At 41.9% G+C, this 18851-nt stretch overlaps 3 protein-coding genes across 4 annotated transcripts; 2 read left to right on the top strand and 1 right to left on the bottom strand.

Moving 5' to 3' along the window:
* Positions 1–227: 227 nt before the first annotated feature.
* Positions 228–4100, bottom strand: EIF2B1 (eukaryotic translation initiation factor 2B subunit alpha). The gene is made up of 9 exons (XM_061465578.1): positions 4025–4100; positions 3796–3918; positions 3547–3683; positions 3348–3464; positions 2642–2754; positions 1702–1770; positions 1178–1253; positions 850–975; positions 228–610 (listed from the first exon to the last, which is right to left on the bottom strand). The coding sequence occupies exons 1-9, from the start codon at positions 4098–4100 to the stop codon at positions 455–457; spliced, it is 993 nt and encodes a 330-aa protein (XP_061321562.1). The 3' UTR covers positions 228–454.
* Positions 4026–7956, top strand: GTF2H3 (general transcription factor IIH subunit 3). Of its 2 annotated transcripts, none has more exons than XM_061466199.1 (13): positions 4026–4143; positions 4312–4391; positions 4694–4800; positions 5397–5560; positions 5817–5879; positions 6117–6146; positions 6564–6592; positions 6678–6752; positions 6851–6904; positions 7139–7207; positions 7313–7448; positions 7531–7567; positions 7655–7956. In XM_061466199.1, the coding sequence occupies exons 1-13, from the start codon at positions 4134–4136 to the stop codon at positions 7722–7724; spliced, it is 924 nt and encodes a 307-aa protein (XP_061322183.1). In that variant the 5' UTR covers positions 4026–4133; the 3' UTR covers positions 7725–7956. The 2 variants fall into 2 exon arrangements, with proteins under 2 accessions (XP_061322183.1, XP_061322182.1); XM_061466198.1 differs by having other exon boundaries at positions 4691–4800.
* Positions 7957–9130: 1174 nt separating this feature from the next.
* On the top strand, positions 9131–18791 carry TCTN2 (tectonic family member 2). The gene is made up of 18 exons (XM_061466197.1): positions 9131–9212; positions 9811–9924; positions 10208–10281; positions 11002–11197; positions 11428–11528; positions 11779–11975; positions 12199–12322; positions 12660–12795; positions 13452–13517; positions 14343–14471; positions 14742–14819; positions 15139–15219; positions 15589–15700; positions 15980–16083; positions 16481–16637; positions 17287–17409; positions 17961–18052; positions 18546–18791. Exons 1-18 carry the CDS (start codon positions 9146–9148, stop codon positions 18659–18661), a joined length of 2067 nt encoding a protein of 688 aa, XP_061322181.1. The 5' UTR covers positions 9131–9145; the 3' UTR covers positions 18662–18791.
* Positions 18792–18851: the final 60 nt, after the last annotated feature.

The following is an 18851-nucleotide window of genomic DNA, read 5'->3' as shown; positions in this document are numbered from 1 at the left end:
TTCATAAGAGACCTGGAGCCCACAAGGACAAACAGAGAAGCCTGCAGCTAAGAGAACTGCTCTCACATGGTGTGGCCAAAGCTGCAGGCTGCCATTAGCAGCCTCGTGCCCGTTTTCGCTTTGCTTTTTTCAGGTATGTACCCCAGAGCAGTAAGTAGCAGCACACCTCACAATGAGGCTGAATCCACCTTAAGGTGTTTTATTTTACAATATCAAAATACTCCACCCATCTTTAAAATAATTTATTTTAGATCTTTAGAAGCTGTAGGAACTTTCTAACAGTGGTCCATCCATATATAACATGTTGCTTTAAAAACTCACGAAGGCCAGTAATTACATTAATCGTTATGATGTCCTCTCCTTACCATGTCCATTTAACTTGTATCATCCTCCCAGTTCTTACAACTGTGACAGTCACTGAAGATGATGCATCCTCTACACAGAGTCCTCTTTGTTACAGATAGAGTTTAATAAGTTCATCACTGACAGCTGAGGGAGTTAACACACCGAGGTCTGTAAACAGTAATGTAATGAGTGATGGTGATGTGTAGTCAATCCAGGGATGCTCCTCTGTTAGGTTCTGATTTGTTTTCAGAGTGTCTGCTTTGTACTAGAAGGAAATGGAGACAACTGGAAATTAAAACCTCTCTGGGGTAAGAGTGGTGCTGCAGTCCCAAGCAGATGTTTGTGGTAAAACTGAAGGAAGTCAGCTGCTTTAAAATGAGGCACAGGCTGGTGCCACCTTGGTCTCAGCTGTTTTATCTTATGTATAAAGAACAATTGGTAGTTCTGAAGTGTGTTAACTGTTTTTTAGCCCCTTGGCTAAGAAGTAATTTGGATTTCTCTTACCTTAAACTTATCTGGGACATCCTGCTGATTCAGAGGGAAAAGCCTCACAAACTTGAAACTTTCAGCTACCACATAAAATGGCTTATTCTGTGCTTTGGCACACACAGCAATTTGATTAGTGCCAATCTGTGGAGACAGAGGGAAAATGACACTGCAGGCTCAGTGCTAGTGTGACACAATACTGCCCAGTTTCCAACCATAAATAGATGGTCACTGGAAAATGTCCAAACAGAAGAGGTTTTTTCAGAAAGCCCCGAATTCTTCAAAGAAATCAAACTTTAAAAGTCTGGAGTTTACAGAACAATGTAATAAACCCAGAACCTCCTACCTTGTTGATAATGCCACCACTTTCAACTACTCCTTCAGCACCAACTAACACCAGGTCCACTTTCTCCATAATGTAGCTGTTCAAAGGGAGGAAAGAAATCCAATACTTACTGGGTAATATGACAAGTGCCTCATTTAGTTGACCGTCAGATTTATTATAGTTTTTTCTTATGTTTTGGACTTATACCGAGCAGTGGTTGTTTAGCAAATAGCTTAAGAAGCCCTCGAATGATAACGTGTAAATGAGGGAAAAATTAGCACCTCGGTTCTTTTTTTACAAGTGTCCACAAGTTCTGCACTCAGGTCTGACTTCTTTTGTTGCTCTAACATGCAAACATCAGATACTTGTTTTGTAGCAGACACATTCTCCTAATGGTGCACCTGAAGGTGTAACTTGTTCAACTTGTTTGATGACTGTGACAAACCAAGTCATCACTTCTGTGATTTGGACAAGCTTCTACGAAACCTACATCTAACACTCTCAAAATTATGCTGAAAAATACTAAGATTTAATGATCACTTTACCCAACTGCAGCATCCAGAATCACAGTCACAGGAATGTTCAGCTTCCTCAGGGCTTTTGCCATTTTTTGCCTATGAAAAAAACATGTTTGAAGCTTAGAAGCTTTTTCTTTAAAGACAAGGCTAGAAAAATATTGTCTGAAGGCCTGAAACCCTTGACTGTCTATGTTCTCTTGCTGGTAGTTTTGGTTTATGATGTATCCTCTAATAGAAAATCAGTTATTGTGTAGAAATTGAAACAAACAGATTAGAACGAACCCGCTAAAAGCAAAGAAAGTTTGTTTTACCAGTCAGGAATTACAGCTCCAGAAAGATGAGTCAGTGAGCTATTATTAAAATGACAGAGTACCTGAGCTGCCTCAGCTTGTCCATCAACAGGGTGTTTAAGAAACAAGACATAAAGCATGGGCTGCAGTGCTAGGAGCTGGTTCAGTGAAGCTGGAGAGTCATATGTACTTTGACTGAACATCCTTGTTAGCCACATGCATTACCCAGCATGCAGGATTTACTACTTCATTCACACAACCATGTGTGCTTTGAAGAGGGAAGGCCTGCTCTCTTGCTATCAGTAATATACTTTATTTAGGATCTTCAAATGACATTGCTAGCTGAATGTTTTACTTTGCTATGATAATACTGATTATTTTAGCCTACTTTTGAAGCAGCCCACTAGAAATCAGTTGTCTCCCATCTCCCATGGAGGTTGCCTGGTATTAACTGAAAGTTTGTAAAGCTCTGAGGAAAACCTAGATAATGTTTTAATTGGAACATTTAGTATGGGAAATCATTTGCCAATATTGGGGTTGTTTTCACTTGTCCAGAACAATGTGATACTGGTGATGGTTACCATTCAAAATGCTGCAAGCAGGCCTAGCAGCTTAAGGTCTAGCAGACTTGATGGTAGCTGTTAACCAAGATAAAACCCAAAAGATTGAGTACTCACCCTGCTTGATCTGGCTGTGATTCAGTGACATAAACGCTGAATCGCTTCTTTGCCTCAACAGCTGCTTCTAACACTCTGAGGACCACTCTGGAGTAGGCATGTGTCAATATTCGCTGTCAGAAAACAAAAAGACATCACTTTCTGTTGAGCTTTGAGAAGCCCTTTACTTGTGCTCATGGTGGCATGGCTTTTACTTCACACAGGTGTCCATCAATGTTAAATAATAATGCCTGTCACGTGTATTCTACAAATCATAGGATAGAAAACTACCCTATGAGCTGGACTGTATGTGGCCAGCCCTGATGGGGTGATGATTTAGTATTTTAAATTGAAACGTGAAGCTGTGACTCCTCAGCACCTCTTAGAGGTGGAATGCGAGATAGACCTGGATTGCATGGAACGTGAAGGGGCAGGGGAAAGATCACAGACTCACAGCAGGGTTTAGGTTGGAAGGGACCTTAAAGCTCATCCATTTCCAACCACCTGTCACAAGCAGGGACACCTTTCACTAAACCAGGTTGCTCCAAGCCCTGTACAACCTGGCCTCGAACACTGCTAGGCGTGCTATCACACCTATGTACCTGCAGAAGGCACCCCTAGACAATGCTGCTGTGAACATTAATAGCCTTCACTCCTCTCCCTTTTGTTTTCCATTGCTGCAAGAAGTAGAACACCAAAACGAGTGACCCTGGTTCTGCCTACTCACAGCACCATCTCTGATGAAAGGATGACACAGCTTGGCGATTTTATTCCGAGAGAGAGACACTTTCCTCAGGAAGATCTCCCCGCGCTCGATCATGATTTCCTTGCACTTGGAGTAGTCCTGGAAAATACAATGCTTGCTGCTGCGGGGCTGTGGTCCCCCCTGCAGGCAGCACGGCGGGGCAGGCTGCAGCCACCCTTACCGAATACTCCAGGGAGGTGAGGCTGATGAAGCGCAGGAAGAGCTCCCCGCCGGAGGACACGGCGACCGAGGAGTCCACCCGGGACAAGGTGTCGATGGCAGCCAGGAGGCTGCTCCTCAGGCCCTGGATGGTCTCCCCTGCGGACAAGCAGCGATGCCCGGTAAGAACCCCACCGACACGGGCCTCGCTGCGGGGAGACTCGGGGCAGAGCCGGCACCCCGCAGCTAGGGTGGGGGGAGCCGGACCCACCTCGGTCCTGCTTGAGGAAGCCCAGCAGGGCGCGGATGGCAGCCACGGCCGAGGCGACATCGGGGTCGTCCCTCAGCTGCGCCCGGAAGGTCTCGATCAAGTCTGTAGGGAGCGGGGCGCGTCAGTGACCTCCCCGCCTTGCCCTGCCCTGCCCTGCCCCGCCCCGCCCCGCCCGCGCCCCGCTCCCGTTACCGTTCGTGCTCATGGTCGGTCCCCTCCGTTCCCCTACCCGCCTGGGCGTGGCGCCGCCCGAGTGACGGCACACGTTTGGCTGACGTAACGCCGTGCCGCGGCATCATCCCCATGCGCCGCGAGCAGCTGGTCCTGCGGCCGGCGCTATGAGCGCGGGTGAGGCTCCGGTGTCCGGGCTCCTCCGGGGGAGGCGGGGCGCGGAGGTCCGCGGTGTTGTCACCCGTGCGCTGGGGCAACCCCCTCTGCGCGGGGGCCTTCGGTTGCGGCCGTGCTCGGCGTTCGCGCGGAGCCTGGGGTGACGCTGCGGTGTTGTCTCTGTTTCAGACGATGACCTGAGCCTGCTGGTCGTAATCATTGACACCAACCCCATCTGGTGGGGGAAGAAGGCGCTAGGAGAAGCTGAGGTACGTGCTGCTGGGGGCGGTATTATTTGTTTAATGTTAGTAAATAGGCAACAGATAAGCCTTTGATTTCTAAACTCTGTTGATATTTGTCTGCTAGAACAATTTATGGGTATTAGAATGTTCTTTAAAGCAGCTACCCAGCATTGTGTAGTCAAAGCTTTTTTCTAAATTCTATTAGGAAACTTTCAGCATCTTCAAGTTGAGTTTTTTTAACTGCAGTGATTTGAGAGATTTCTTCTAAATTACCTCACTGTAAATGTTAACTGCCCTGTATCTGTTTTCTTCTTCCTTTTTTTCAGCAGTTCACCCTATCAAAATGCATCGACGCAGTGATGGTGCTGGGAAACTCACACTTACTTATGAACCGCAACAACAGACTTGCTGTGATAGCAAGTCACACACAAGAAAGGTAGAGTTGCTTCTTAACAGGGTGAAGATTTAGAGTACACTTGTCTGTATCTATCTCCTGATTTATTTTTTTTTTGAAGTACATAATTGCCATCAGGTTTAAAATGCATAATATATCATTGTCTTAAAGATCTACCCCTAAGTGCAGACATGGCCATTAGACTGGATATAAGGAGGAAATTTTTTCCTGTTAGGGTGGTGAGGCACTGGAATGGGTTGCCCAGGGAGGTTGTGAATGCTCCATCCCTGGCGGTGTTCAAGGCAAGGTTGGATGAAGTCTTGGGTGCCATGCTTTAGTGTGAGATGTCCCTGCCCATGGCAGGGGGGTTGGAACTGGATGATCTTAAGGTCCTTTCCAACCCTAATTATTCTATGATTTATCTCTCTTAAGAGGGGCCTTGAAAGGAGGGAGGTGAATGTGGGTTTTACTCCATTTTCAGTTTGAGGATTACCTGCTTTATATAGTCTCTTTAGTGTCTAAAGTGTTAAGATTATTTGCTATTATACTGTGGAGTATTGCTTTCTACATCTGAGTAGTTTATGGGTATTTTTCTTATGAGGTTAAACCATATATACTTTGACTTTCTTCTGTTTCAGCCGTTTCTTGTACCCTGGGAAGGGTTGGGTTGCTGCAGAGCTCTTTGGAGATGGTGGTAGTTCCATGGAATCTAATTGCTCTGGCAGCAAGGATGGAAAATACGAGTTGTTAACAGCAATCAATGATGCAATTGCAGAAGAGATTAAAGACCTCATGACAAAAAGTAAGGAAAAGAAAATTCTAGGCTTAATATGCAGAATTGCAAAACATTTGGGCTCCCAAGGAGTGTAGGAATTTCCTTTATTTTTATCATGTCAATTTTAATACATTTCAAGCAGATGAGTTTATAATGTGTGACATTTAAGGCCTCTGCATTGATGCTATTTGCCAAAGATAAAACTTGTAGTATTTGCTATGGTCGGATTCAGCAACTGTTTTTATATCTAAAAGTAACTTCTGCAACTTTCCTTGTATTGCAGGTGACATGAGGGGCCAGCAAACAGAAACCCTGTTAGTAGGATCACTCTCTAAAGCCCTTTGTTGTATCCTTTCAGTCACAGAATCTTCAAAGCTTTTGTGTGTTTTCAAGACTGTTTCTTACAATATTAGTTAAGTTTTACTATTCCTGTCCTTAATAATACTCAAAACTGAAACGTTTACCTAACAGCTGTGGGTCAGGCTTATTAAAATGCGCGTTGGTTAAGGTGGGGAACACGTGGCATGGATACTGGGGTTATTTTCAAGAATTGAATGCAGATTCCTTAAAGTCAGCTAATCAGATATCAACAAGATGAGCAAAGATGTGAAAGGTAAAGCCTCTTCTCCTATTTTGAATACTTCCGTAAATATTTGAATCGGACATAAGTACATATGTACATACAAACAAATATACATATGGTTTGACATGTCCCCATTTCCAAAATTGACAAGATTAGGTACATGTTTATCCTGATCATTCCACAGGGACCACCTCCTTCCCCGATCAACATCTCGGTGCTTTAGGACAATAAGTGAAATGGGTCTGCTTTCATGACAAGCCTGAATTAGTCCACAGATGCTTGTCACTGGGACTGTAAACCAGTTTCTTATAGGTATTTTAACTGAGATGTTAGATCTAACATCTTGGATGTTAGATATGTAACTGGGATGTTATATGCTCCAGAATTAAAAGGGCAAACTGCAGGCAATAGAAACAATGTGCTCATGCATTTCTTTTTAATATTTAGGCAATCAAGAAATGAAATCAAGGATTTTGGTAAGGACTTTTGCTGACAGTTTTATTTCAATCTTGAAATCCAGTGATATTATGTAGGCCAACAAGTTTGAATTGTTTTATTTAGGTCATAAAAGCAGCAGAAGACAGTGCATTGCAATATATGAACTTCATGAATGTTATCTTTGCAGCACAGAAACAGGTGAAGCTGGCTTCTTTCTCATATGTATTATATTTTATTAATATCCACAGATAAAAAAATGTTCATTTCTTTTATGCATTGCATCTCTTTTCTTGCAGAGTGTTTTGATTGATGCTTGTGTGTTGGACTCTGATTCAGGTCTCCTACAACAGGTACAGACTCCACTCCCTATTCTCATTTGCTGTTTATATTGATTCACAGATACTTGCTGCTAGATAGTTTGAGATGTTCCTAAGCTCTCTTCTTTCATTTGTTTCAAGAGTGGGTGTGGAAATATGCTCAGTGGATCTGACAGTTCTAACATGCAGGCCTTGTGCAGCGTGTGGGTATTCTAAATATCCTGGTAATTATAAACCAAAACAAGCTGATCATTCTCTGCTTTCCAGGCTTGTGATATTACAGGTGGCATATATCTGAAAGTGCTCCACATGCCATCCCTTCTGCAGTATTTGTTGGTAAGTCATTTAGAAAACACTTAAGTGCTTTTTCCTGTGTCAGATGGGAATCTTACTGGCTTCACTGACAAGGAAATACAGCAGCACCATTCTCTTTTCGTGCAGTGGGTGTTTCTCCCTGATCAAGAGCAAAGATCACAGCTTGTCCTTCCACCTCCCATTCATGTTGACTACAGAGCTGCATGCTTCTGTCACCGAAATCTCATTGAAATCGGTTACGTGTGCTCCGTGTGCTTGTCAAGTAAGCTTATAAATATTGAAGGGTCTGATTCCTTACCTTCAAGTGAACTGTTCTACTGAAAGCCCGTTCTTTTCTTTTCCAGTATTCTGCAACTTCAGTCCTATTTGTAGCACATGCGAGTAAGTGTTTCTTCTCCTTTTCCCAAGGGTGGGTGTGGAAATATGTTCTGTGGATCTGACAGCTCCTTCTTCTACTGCTTTTTTCAGGACTGCTTTCAAAATATCATTGCCGCCTGTCATGAAAGCTAAGAAGAAGAAATTAAAGGTAGCTGCGTAACTACATTATGCAAATGCATCATTACCTCCTCCAGGAATTACATAAGATGGAACATACTTGAGGAATTGGTGGTATTGGATCTGAGAGAACTGTATGCAGTGTTACCCTTGTTTCTTAAGGGATGAATAGCCAAATCGTGTGTGTTCTACACAGCCCTCTAAGTAACAAATCACTGTATTGCCATGTAACATATGTGCTGGTTTAAATGTGAGAGGAGCCAGGAGTTACAGCCTGCCAAGACATACCCTGGGAAGGAGAAGGTATCCTGGCCACTGCCAACGTTTCACTCCTCCTGTAGTCAAAGACAACTGATTCTTTTTGTGCACTGGTGTAAAGGTAAAAATGACCATTTCTAGTGCGTAGATCAGACCCTGAGCACTGTCCTGTTGAGGGACTTCAATCTCTTGCTAGGTTTTGCTAGCAATGTTTGTCCTGCCCTACCTGTGCACTCGTATGTGTTCATATTCCTTTGGCTGTACTGTCCCTGTGGTATTAACTTTCCTAATTGGATATCTCTTGTGAATAAAAATGCTTCTGTTTGTTTAAAGTAACTTCAGGCTGGCTGGGTGGTCTTTAAGGTTGTGTTCTGAAACTGGAAAAGGTAATTCTGTGCAATGTGGCAGTTCTTAGTATGTGGTTCTGCAGCTGGCGTTTGACAAGTAAGAATGAAAGCTTTTGCTTTGGTGGTTTTGGGGCAGAACACGAGGGCGTGCTGTGTGCTTCTGAACATCACTTTGCTTTAACCATTCTCCCCCTTGTAAAAAGCAACGGTACGGTTTGGTGTTTGAACCTGTTGCTTGTAACTGATGTTCTCCGGCAAGGAATACTGTTCCTGCTATTCCTGTATAAAGGAATAATGTTCCTGCTATTCCTGTATAAAGGAATACTGTAACTGTTCCCTACATTGAAAATCACAGATACTCTTTTCTTCCCCAAGGTGTATAGAGGAATTTATGTCATGTCTTGATACTTGCATCGCCGTTTATCAGTGTAACAGCTGCAATGCCGGACTTTTCCTGGCTTGTTTTGGTTGACGGCTACATTATAATTCACTTTGTCTAAGAAGTTTGTAATAAAACCTTTTTCAATGGGGGTAGATATTGCTGTGATACCAGCTGGTTTTAACTGTACGGTGTAGCAGTAAGATCTGGCACTGGCTGAAGCGCCTGAGGGAGGATGTGTCCGTGTGGAGCTGAGGGGGAAGACGAGGCGCAGCCGTGCCTGGGCTCTCTCCGCTGGTCCCTACCGTGAGGGGGGGTCCATGGCCCAGCCCGCCCATCGGTTCCGCCGGTGGCCCCGTCCCGCCTTCCCGTGAGGCGGCCGCGCTTCCCGCCCCTTCCCGTTGCCATGGAGCCGCGCGGGCGCCGCAAGATGGCGGCCGGGCGGGAGCCGGGGCCCCGGCGGGGGCCTCCTTAGGCGCCATGGAGGCTCCCGTGCTCGCGGTGGTGGTGGTGGTGCTGCTGGCGGAGCCCTGCGCTGGGGACCCCGGTGGGTGCAGCGCGGCAGGGCCGCGGGAGCTGCGGAGGGAAGGGGGGGGTAAAAGGGTGGGCAGGGTGTGGGGAAGGGGTCTGAGTGGGGGGCTTGTGTTGGGCCTTTTGGTACGGCCTGTAAAGGAGTTTGTAGTGGAACTCGGCTTGGAGCCCGACGCTTGAAGCTGTCCGCATGCGGAGGGCTTTAGTCTGCAGTGAGCGCATCACGTGTAATAGGGGTACAGCCCCGATGCCATTCATAGCTGCGAGGATTAGAAGTGTAAACTGAAATCAGCAAGAAACGCTAAACACATTGTTGTCTGCCCCCTGTGTATCTGTGTGGGCCAGTAAGTGCTGCAGCCTCCTGCCATAATGTTACTCTAATGAGGATTTATTCACTGAGCATCTTGGCAGATGCAGACTTGTGGTATAAAAAACTACAGTGAGTGCAGTGCTCTGGCCCTTTGCATGAATGCAGATGCAGGCCTGCATTGGGCATCACAAGGTAGCTTTGTGACAATTTACGACGTAGGAGGTAAGATCTAAATAAGTTTTGCAGATGTTACCTTTTTCACTTAACCTGTGTAAAGACTTGCTTCTTTCTCTCTTTTTTTCAGTCTTCCAGCCTTCATTTATCTATATGTCAGGGCCCAGAGCCAATTTGTTATTTCTTGGAAATTCTTCAGCTGTTCGTTTTTCTATATATTTAAGCCCTAGAGATGAAGAGACAGGTAAGAACACCCCCCCCCCCAGCAGTGTGTAAATAAATGTTTGACTTATTCATATCCTCTGACACTAAAATTACTGGAGAAATGCACTTCTTTGAGTGCTTTGATACTTGCTGAAATAGGAACGCCAAAGGACTTTGCTGATGAAGCCCTTAGTCTTCTGTTGACTCGTTGTCAGCTGGGCCTAAGAATCTGCCTATTTGAAGGCACAAGAGGAGTTTAAATGTGCTACTGATTTGCCCAGCCTGGTCAAAATGACAGTGGAATACTTTCCATTTTGATACAGGAGTATTGCAACTCGCCAATTGCAATGGAAATGAAAGCGCCGGCGATTGGAATTTGAACGTAACACGTGGTGTGGTATGTAAAATACTGGTCCTTGCCTAAAATGGGAAGGACTGGACTATCATATAGTAAGGGCTAACGAACCATTAGCAAAATGTTAACATACCAACAACTCAGTTTGAATGTCTTGCCTCTGTCTGTGCGCTCTTCCTATAATTTGCCGAGGTTCAGCTTTGGTGCTGGTTTCTTCTTGCCTTCCTTCTCTCCGGAACTGCCTGCACTTCCTGGTTTTCTGTAGCATTGGAGGCTGTTTCAGATCTTCTGGAAAGAGATAATAGAAATAAAAAGTGGTCATTTCAAACAGCATGAGCTCTGGAACATCTATAGTCATTAGGCTTGTCTTCAGTGTTACATTGTATGTAATTCTGTAGGGATTTTATCATCTCTGCAGTTACCTAGTTTTCAGCTGAAGGAGGCTGTAAAAACTGAAACTCACCTTTCAGTATTTGTTCTGTTCTTTAGAACATGAGATTTCTGTGGTAACAATCTTTGTGTGTGCCTCAAAGTTCTGTGCACAGTTCATATCCTCTCTCTATTTGCATATCTTGGTAGCAGACCCTTTGTCATTCCGCTCTCCATATCCAATTTTATATAGGAAGCATATCATTGCATTGTAGTGCTGACAAAGCCCAGTGGCAATGAAACTTCTCTTTCGGAAGCTGAAGAGTGGTCTAAATAAGAGTAGTTGAATACAAGCCACCGAAGCTGTCAAACCTGATTTTGCGTTTCTTCCAGAACATTTCCAAACTGACTATCAGCTTGACTAGAAATCTGCAGCTGTGTTTGCCAAATGCCACTGACTGCTGCACAGCACCTCTTTGCGTGGTCGAAACGCTCCAGGTTTTAGCTTGCCGTCGCTCGGTGATGTTGGCGCATCTCCTGGTTCAAGCTGAAATATATGCCAACTCTTCCTTTACAGGAAACGTGTCAGGTGAGTGTTTAGATGTGCTAAAGAAGAAATGGCGTTTTGGTTGTTCTTTTCCTCTAAATATGAAAAAAAAACAGAATACTTTTGGATTTGGGCAGCAGTAAGAGATGGTGAATAATCATCCGTGGAATTCAACAGAAAGTTTGTACACAGAATAAATTGCAATGCACGTGGTCTGTTTGGATTTCTGTCCATCTAATCTGATTTTATCTTCCTTTTTAATTCTTTCACAGAAAATGCCACTGTCATCCCAAACCAGGTGTTTCAACCCTTGGGCTCTTGTCCTTGTGACTTGACAGCTGGAGCCTGTGATGTTCGTTGTTGCTGTGACCTGGTATGTATTTCATATTAAACTTTGAAGTGTTTAAAACATTTCTAGGTTCTTTCTATAGCCTGGGGGGAGAGAGAAGTTCTGAATGGGATTCAGACTAGATAGGGCTAGAAGGCTTGTTGGCTATTCCTGTGTTTCTAACAGTAAATATGACCTTTCTCTACAAAACTGGTTTGATTCACCTGCAAGTATGGCTATAGTGTCTATGGTAATGCAGTTGCTGTGCTACAGTGACCTTTCTTTTTGCTTTCAGGAGTGTTCACCAGACTTGAAGCAGTTATTCAATGAATCATGTTTCACTGGAGTGTTTGGTGGGGATGTAAACCCACCTTTTGATCAGCTGTGCTCCTCTCAGTCAATGGAATATATTCCTGATTGGTTTCCCTTCCTTTGTGTGCAGTCTTCTCTTAACAACACACCATTTCTTGGCTACTTCTATCATGGCTCTATGTAAGTCTGAAGGAATTTATTTTCTCAACACATGCATTAAGCATGTTACTGAAAATAGGAGCTGGTTTTATAATGAAAGTTACTTTGAAATTAGAATCTTAGGATGTGAACTTTAAATGCAAATGGAGAAACATCATTGGTACTGTATGAAAACATGGGACATGAAAGCAAATGTGTATTTATTGGTGTAAGATAGAGGTTTAATTTTTAAACTTGCTTGCAGTTCTACACCCAAAGTTCCTTCATTTAAGATCCCTTTGCAAACTTCTCCTGGAAAACTTTTCACTGGTTACAATCAAGGAGATCCAGTTATGACAGAAGAAAATGAGTATTTTACCATTCCCCAGGTAATCACTTTGTGTTTATGGTATTTTGATTTCTCTTTGTTTGTTTGATATTCTCTATATCACACTCCTTATAGCTGTGTAACCAAATTCTGCAACTTGCTGTTTCAAGTGAAGGAATATATTTCTTTAAACCTAAAAAGGCCCAAAATCATTATTAAAAGTAAACATTATCCTTCCTGATCTCCCTGTTCGTCTCCCAAAATTATAATGTCTTCATTATTGCAAGAGGTAAAAGCAAGCTTGGCATCCCAATTAATAGCTTATGAATCATCATTTCAGTAGCAGTTTTCAAATGAAACAATGTCCAATGTCCTTATTTCTGTTGAACCACCTGCAGCAATCCATGGCTGGACAGTGTGTTGTACATGCCCCTGTGGCATACCTCCAGGACTTTGATGTCAGATGCCTTACCAGTCTAGAATCTTACGAGGAAGGACTGCCCCATGATGTGAGGATAAACAGTGGTACTGGAGGTATGCTGCATAAACCTGAACAAATATGGGGTTTATGTTTCTCAGAGCTGCTAGAACAGAACAAACCCAAGGGCTTGACATAGTAGCTACGTATAATGTCTCTGTTACTTGGTGGCTGTAGCTCAGCATTTGGGGATGGTCTGTTTCTGGTGACCATCTATCAACTGTCCCTCTATTTCTCAAGATTTAGGATATAAGAAATAGTGGGATTGGCTTTTGTTTTCCATTTATCTGTTTCTGGTGACTCATACTGGTTACGGCCTGTGGTGACAGAACAGCATCCCTCCTGCTTTGTTTTCAGACTGTTGCAGAGCCCTTTTCCTGTCAAGAGGGTGCAGTATCATCATTTTAGAATTAGTGAGAAGTGGTTACTGTCTACATTAGGAAAGCATATACTTAAGAAGTGTCATTCTGCAGTTTGAGATGATTACCAGCATGAAAATAATGTATTTTATGTCATTGTCTAATTTTGTTCATCTCTATTACCTTTGTAGTCCCAGAGATAACTGTGCTCTCAAAACACAGAGCTGCCTTGGTCTTTTACCAGTATTAATTTTCTAGATAGTTTACTCATTGTCACAACAAGGATTCCACTTGAGATGTGAAAGAGTGTCTCATTAGTCAGGAATCCTGCAGTGTTTGTTTTTCATTCTCAGACTTCATCCAGCAAAATGTTGTCTATAGGAACATCACCGACACTGGCAAATTCATCAGTGAAAGTGGTATGTCTCTTCCATTTAATGTTTCTTACCTAACCTGGACTGTATAAGAAGTAGATCATTTTGATGCCTAGAATGTCTGCTGCAATTCTTAGGAGGTATCTTGTGTGTTACTGTATACTCAAGAAGTAAACTGTTTTGCTTACTGTGAAGCAGCAAGTACTTAATTTACCCTAACTTCATTTGAAGTTGGTTAAGAAATAAGGTTCTTTAGCTTATATTAAAGTAATTTTTGAGAAGAAAAAAGACTAAACAAGCAAAACTCCAAAGATACAAAGAATGCTTTAAAATAAAATCCCAAAGAAGAGCACAGAAGTGGGATGGACAGTGTAAGCAGATGGACACGTGTCTGGTTTGTAACCTCTTGTTACAAAAAAGGCCTTTTGAAGGGCCTTTGTCAGCCAGTGAAGCAATTATTTGATGTAGAACAGTGGTTCCCACTTGGTGGGAGGATAATGCAGCACAAATTAAACTAATGGAATCCAAGCTAATGCATTTTACTGGGCAGTGATGGCTGCCTGGGAGGGATGAGATAAAAGCAGGGGGAGAGCAGAGAGCAGCATCAGCTGGTGAAGTGAAGTCCAGTGCTGGGCTCTTGTGGAGAGGTTTAGCTACAGAAGGACCTGGAATCCCTGATATTAAAGCATTGAGAAGCTAAGGGATTGTATTGTTGCACTGTCCTAATAAGACAGGACTTTAACAGTGAAATAAATTCTCAGGAATGTTTTAATTCCCAGCTTTCCCACAGCTTTTTAACGTGTTCTTTTTCAGCTCTAATAACACAGCTTTCTATGCTTTTCATTATGGCCTTTTCTTTTCTTCTGACAGAAAGTCTTCCTACTGCTGAGGTTTTATGTCAAAATGTAACATTTGCGGAGCATTATACATTCATTTGGAAAGAGAAGAACATAGAGCAAGTAAATGTCACAGTCTTCCTCGGAAGCTTATGTGATGGAGGTATCATGAAACTTCTCTTACAGTTTTTGATTTTTTTTTGCTTCAGCAGGGAAGTTCTGTGATAGAATCTCTTATTTACTAATAATACTTCAAAAGAATTCCCCCTGGACTCTGGAAAGAAAATTTAAGGGGCTGGTTTTCATTAATTTATATTATTTGTGTTACTAATGACATTTACATCCTACATAGAGCATACTTTATGCCAATTTACTGCATACTTGTTGCTTATTTACTTATTTAAAAGTAAAGTCATATTTTTTCTTTTACCAGAAATACTGACCCAGAGATTCACAGTCCAATTTCTAAGTTTAGAGAGCACTAATACAACGGAACTGTCTGGGAATCCAGGTATTAATACTTTATTTTGCCTCTTACAAGTGAAAAGAATTCATACTGTACAGATTATTATCAGTGACTGCGTTCTATAAGTGGTTTATACGTTATGTTGCTAGCCCTGACCTTCCTGCTCAATGCACTGCCACTGTAATAACTGGGATTGGTTCTGAGGCTTTTGTTGTATAGATATTGATTACTTAAAGTGAAGGTATTCCTACTGTAATGGAAATGGCTGTTCATTTACTTCAGGAGTAATGACATTTATTATTAAAACAATGCTAATGCTTATAGATTCTTATACAGTGCTCAGGATTTACCCTTCTCTGTTTAGGTTATCAAGTTGGAAAACCAGTGAGAGCTGCAAATCTGAATGCTTCTGATACTTCTGGAAGTCTAAACATTTGGCAGCCAGGTACTAGCTTGTGAGGTTGCAACTTCAGCTGTAGCTAATGCTAAAATGTTGTGGGTGTTTTCTTTTGGCTTTGGTTGATTGTGGTTTTTTGTTTGTTTGGGGTTTTTTCACTTGTTTCAGTTAAGAATCTCTGCCAAATATTGCTTTTCTGGGCTGTTCCTTCTAGACTGTTCCCTAGCCTTGGTTAAAAAGTCAGTGGTAAGCCTCTAATGCTTTCTTGGGATGTTTAAGTTGAATGAACTTACATCTGTATTTGAATTATACCACCTGTGTTTTGCATTCTCCTGCTTGATATTTTTGCATAAAATTGAAAGCTAGAAATTGAAAGGTTGACAGAGGAAAGCTCAGTAAGATGTCTTCATTTCCTAGCTGGCAGAGGTTTATGTACATCAGCAACTCATACGCCAGTTATATTTGGGCTGGATTCACTCTCTGGGTGCATTCTAGAAGTTGGAATTGATGAAGATTGCAGACTTTTAAGGTGAGCTATGTAGGTTGAATTGTTTTTCCCCGCATTTTAAAAGGGAAGTTATAATAATGGCTTCATTTGGATCTCTCTGTATTCAAATGAGGATTATGTTGGGGTGGAATGCTTTGCTCTTTCTTCCCCCTAACAGATGACTCAATAGTTCAAGTTTGGTTTTGTTGAATGATAACATCTTTCAGAGGAAACTGACCTTATGGTACAATAATATTGGAACCCAGCGTGGTCAACAGTACAGATATGCTTTCTGTCTAATCTCACATTCTCATTTTGCAGAGGAAATGTAACTGAGAAATTGAATTCATTAGTACAAGCTACTCATATTGGGAAAAGAGACAATTCAAGTCACAGTGATCCAAATGACTGGGTGGAAATTATACGTAAGTGAGGTTTGTGGGGTTTTTGATACTCTAAATATGTACACACGATGAATAGAGCATCTCAAAACCGAATTGTAACTTCAGATGCTTAAAGATACTGGTTTTTTGTGTCTGCATCCATTCATCCATCCATATATGTGCACACACGCACATATGTAACTCAATATATACATGGATATTGCACTAATGTGTATTCTACTAGGAACCTGTACACATATGACTTCGTTCTCTGATAATAAAATACTCTTTTATGTGCATTTTACAGAGAGAAAACATTTTCTGTATGTGTTCCTCTTTGACAGTTACCAGTATTTCACTGGACTATAACAATAATATAATTATGGAAAGTATATTTTCCATAATACATCCATTTAAGTAACTCCATTCTTCTCCATAGGTCTTGATCCATTTAATTCTGATACCAATGTGAGCACTGGAATCTTCAAAGGCATTTGTGCAGCTATTCCTGCAAACCTGAATATTCGCATAATCTTTGCTGAAGTGGGTGCAGTGCAAGGGATTCCCCAGCAAGAGATTCTTGCTGTGCAGATCAGGTAGAGTCCTGTCTCTGGCTCTTTGACAGATGAATGTTTCATTCTGAGCCTTGCTTGCCTCATGCATCCAGGTTAAATTTTAGAAACAAAAGTGTTATTTTGTGATTTCTTTTTTTTTTACACACCTTTTATTTGTGCAGCCCAGATTCCTTTGGTCACACCAGGTTTGCCTTTCTCCCTCTGAAATGAAAATTGAAGAAAATATTAATGCCTAAAAGTGGATAATCTTTCTACTTCAAAGTATTAAAGAAAATCTAGAAGCTGCCCATAGTAGATACATGCAAGGCATTCCATCGGAACCTTTTAAACTTGTCACATGGTGGAAGTGACAGCATTGGCCTGTGTTCTGGCTTACCCCAGTGTAGACCTCTTGAAGGCTGTGGTAAATGCTTTATTCTTTCCTGAAACAGAGAATTTTCACTTTACAAACATTTCACTTTCTCCCCAGTCAATCCCAATCCAATAAACAAGATTCTGTTCTGTTTTACTTCATTCCCAGACTTGGCAAGTTCTCCCCCTGTATGGTGATGTAGATCCAGAGATCATCAGCCTCCTCCTAAATACTGTGTATTTTGTCCTTTCATGGTTATTTTTAGGCTCTAAATTTCCATTTACAGCCCTCAAGTAATAGTCATGGGTATTCTTACAGTTACTCAACAGTGATATGGCAATTCCAGTGCGGGCTTACCTGTGAAAACACCAGCTTTCTTCCCATCACTGCTGCTGTTCAGTTTATAAAGGTGCCAGCTCAGCCACCCATTCCAATGACAAGGTAATTTCTGTAACAACACTGATACTTCTCATTCTGTTAAGCAGATTTAATGTTAATAGTGTTGATCAAAAGGTTACTTACTTTGGCTGGGTGGAATAAAGAGAGCAAGAAGAGCTGGTTCAATGATTTATTAGGTAACAGTTCTGACAGTGACAATCTTCCCCAGGAGCATGAAGAACATGAAGACCTGTAAATCACTCTGGGAAGCTGCAGTTTGGTTTTAGCAGAAAAGCTTCTGCTTCTTTGGTTTACTTGAGTGGAAAAAGGGTGCTGAGTGCAGCTCCTGAAGTATCCATTGTCTGCAAATGTTCATCACAAAATGACTAAAAATGACTGAAACAGAGTAGAGGGAGGCTCCTGGTTTTGTTAGAGAAAAGTCAAAAGAATAATGAGAGGTTTGTGGTTTAGTTTTGTTTTTCCTGTAACCTGGATACTTTCTCTCTTGTTTTCCCCACTTGTGCTGTCCTTTGGTGCTGTAGTTAATACAGCTGAGTTTTTATGTTGGTGTCGTTAATGCAGGTGCTTTTACATGTGGTGTTTTTTTCTTCTAGATCTCGGTCTAATTATTGGACAGAATTTGACTGCAATCGAGATGATGCGTGCTGGCCCCAACTTTTTTATCCAGTGACACGGTTTTACACAGGTAGAAATAATGACCCATCTGGAATGCCATGAACTGGCCGCTAGATGTGTGGAGTTCGGTCTGAAAGGATGCTTTGTGACAGGGAATTAAAATTTCCCTTTTAGAAAGCATGGTCCGAGATAATGTGTTAATTTCTTAGTTAGACTCCTGGAAAAGGTAATTACTGGAAATGTAAAACTGTGCTGGGGTTGTGTCTCGTGGGAGACTGTAGGTTTAATGTCTGGCCTTTCAAAGGGCATCAAAGCACCTGGACTCTGTACTGGGAGCTACATGGATTGAAGCAACTGCCATGCTTATTATCTGCGAGACTTTAGAGACTTAAGTTACACAAAGCATGAAGTTTGAGAAGTGTGAAGCATCTTACTTCTTGCTTTATGCTGCATTATTGTGTTCAAGTTCTACGCATACTTTAATCTGTTTCCTTTGGGTTGTTGTTTAAAATGTAGCACTCATATGTTTATACTTTTTTTTTCCTTTCTTTTTGTTTTTGCAGGAGAACCGTATTCCCGGTGTCTTGCTAAAGGCCTGTTATTGGCATTCCTTGTTTTACTTGCAGCAATTACGAGTAACCCTTGGTTTTCACGATTTTGGAACAGTTGCTTGGTTTAAAAATGTTGATGTAAAGAGAACCCCTTTTGTTAATATTTTAAGTACTTCTGGGTAAAATTTATGGAGAAATATTCTTGAATTTTGTAGACATTTTATATAAACATGTAAAGATACATAAAATGAATACTCATATGGGATACAGAAGATGGATGTGTTAATTAAAAACAAAAAGTAACAGGGTGATGTTTAA

The sequence above is a fragment of the Pezoporus flaviventris genome, unplaced genomic scaffold (assembly GCF_033815535.1).
Source record: "Pezoporus flaviventris isolate CSIRO_AGI_PZ_B2104156 unplaced genomic scaffold, CSIRO_AGI_Pfla_v1 ptg000041l, whole genome shotgun sequence".
Lineage (NCBI taxonomy): Eukaryota > Metazoa > Chordata > Aves > Psittaciformes > Psittacidae > Pezoporus > Pezoporus flaviventris.
The sequence above is the reverse complement of the archived record's forward strand: the minus strand, read 5'-3'. Positions and strand labels throughout refer to the sequence as shown.

Bases quoted from the DNA above. Each gene is read 5' to 3' on its own strand.
- GTF2H3 (XM_061466198.1), top strand. The intron at 6,147-6,563 runs GTAAAGCCTCTT...TTTAATATTTAG, and splicing joins GATGAGCAAAGATGTGAAAG to GCAATCAAGAAATGAAATCA. The intron at 6,753-6,850 runs GTGAAGCTGGCT...CTTTTCTTGCAG, and splicing joins TCTTTGCAGCACAGAAACAG to AGTGTTTTGATTGATGCTTG.
- EIF2B1 (XM_061465578.1), bottom strand. From the start codon at position 4,100: ATGGGGATGATGCCGCGGCACGGCGTTACGTCAGCCAAACGTGTGCCG. The intron at 3,684-3,795 runs GTGGGTCCGGCT...GCTTGTCCGCAG, and splicing joins CTTCCTCAAGCAGGACCGAG to GGGAGACCATCCAGGGCCTG. The intron at 1,771-2,641 runs GTGAGTACTCAA...TTTTTTTCATAG, and splicing joins TCACAGCCAGATCAAGCAGG to GCAAAAAATGGCAAAAGCCC.
- TCTN2 (XM_061466197.1), top strand. From the start codon at position 9,146: ATGGAGGCTCCCGTGCTCGCGGTGGTGGTGGTGGTGCTGCTGGCGGAG. The intron at 12,796-13,451 runs GTATGCTGCATA...TTTCATTCTCAG, and splicing joins GATAAACAGTGGTACTGGAG to ACTTCATCCAGCAAAATGTT. The intron at 18,053-18,545 runs GTAGAAATAATG...TTGTTTTTGCAG, and splicing joins AGTGACACGGTTTTACACAG to GAGAACCGTATTCCCGGTGT.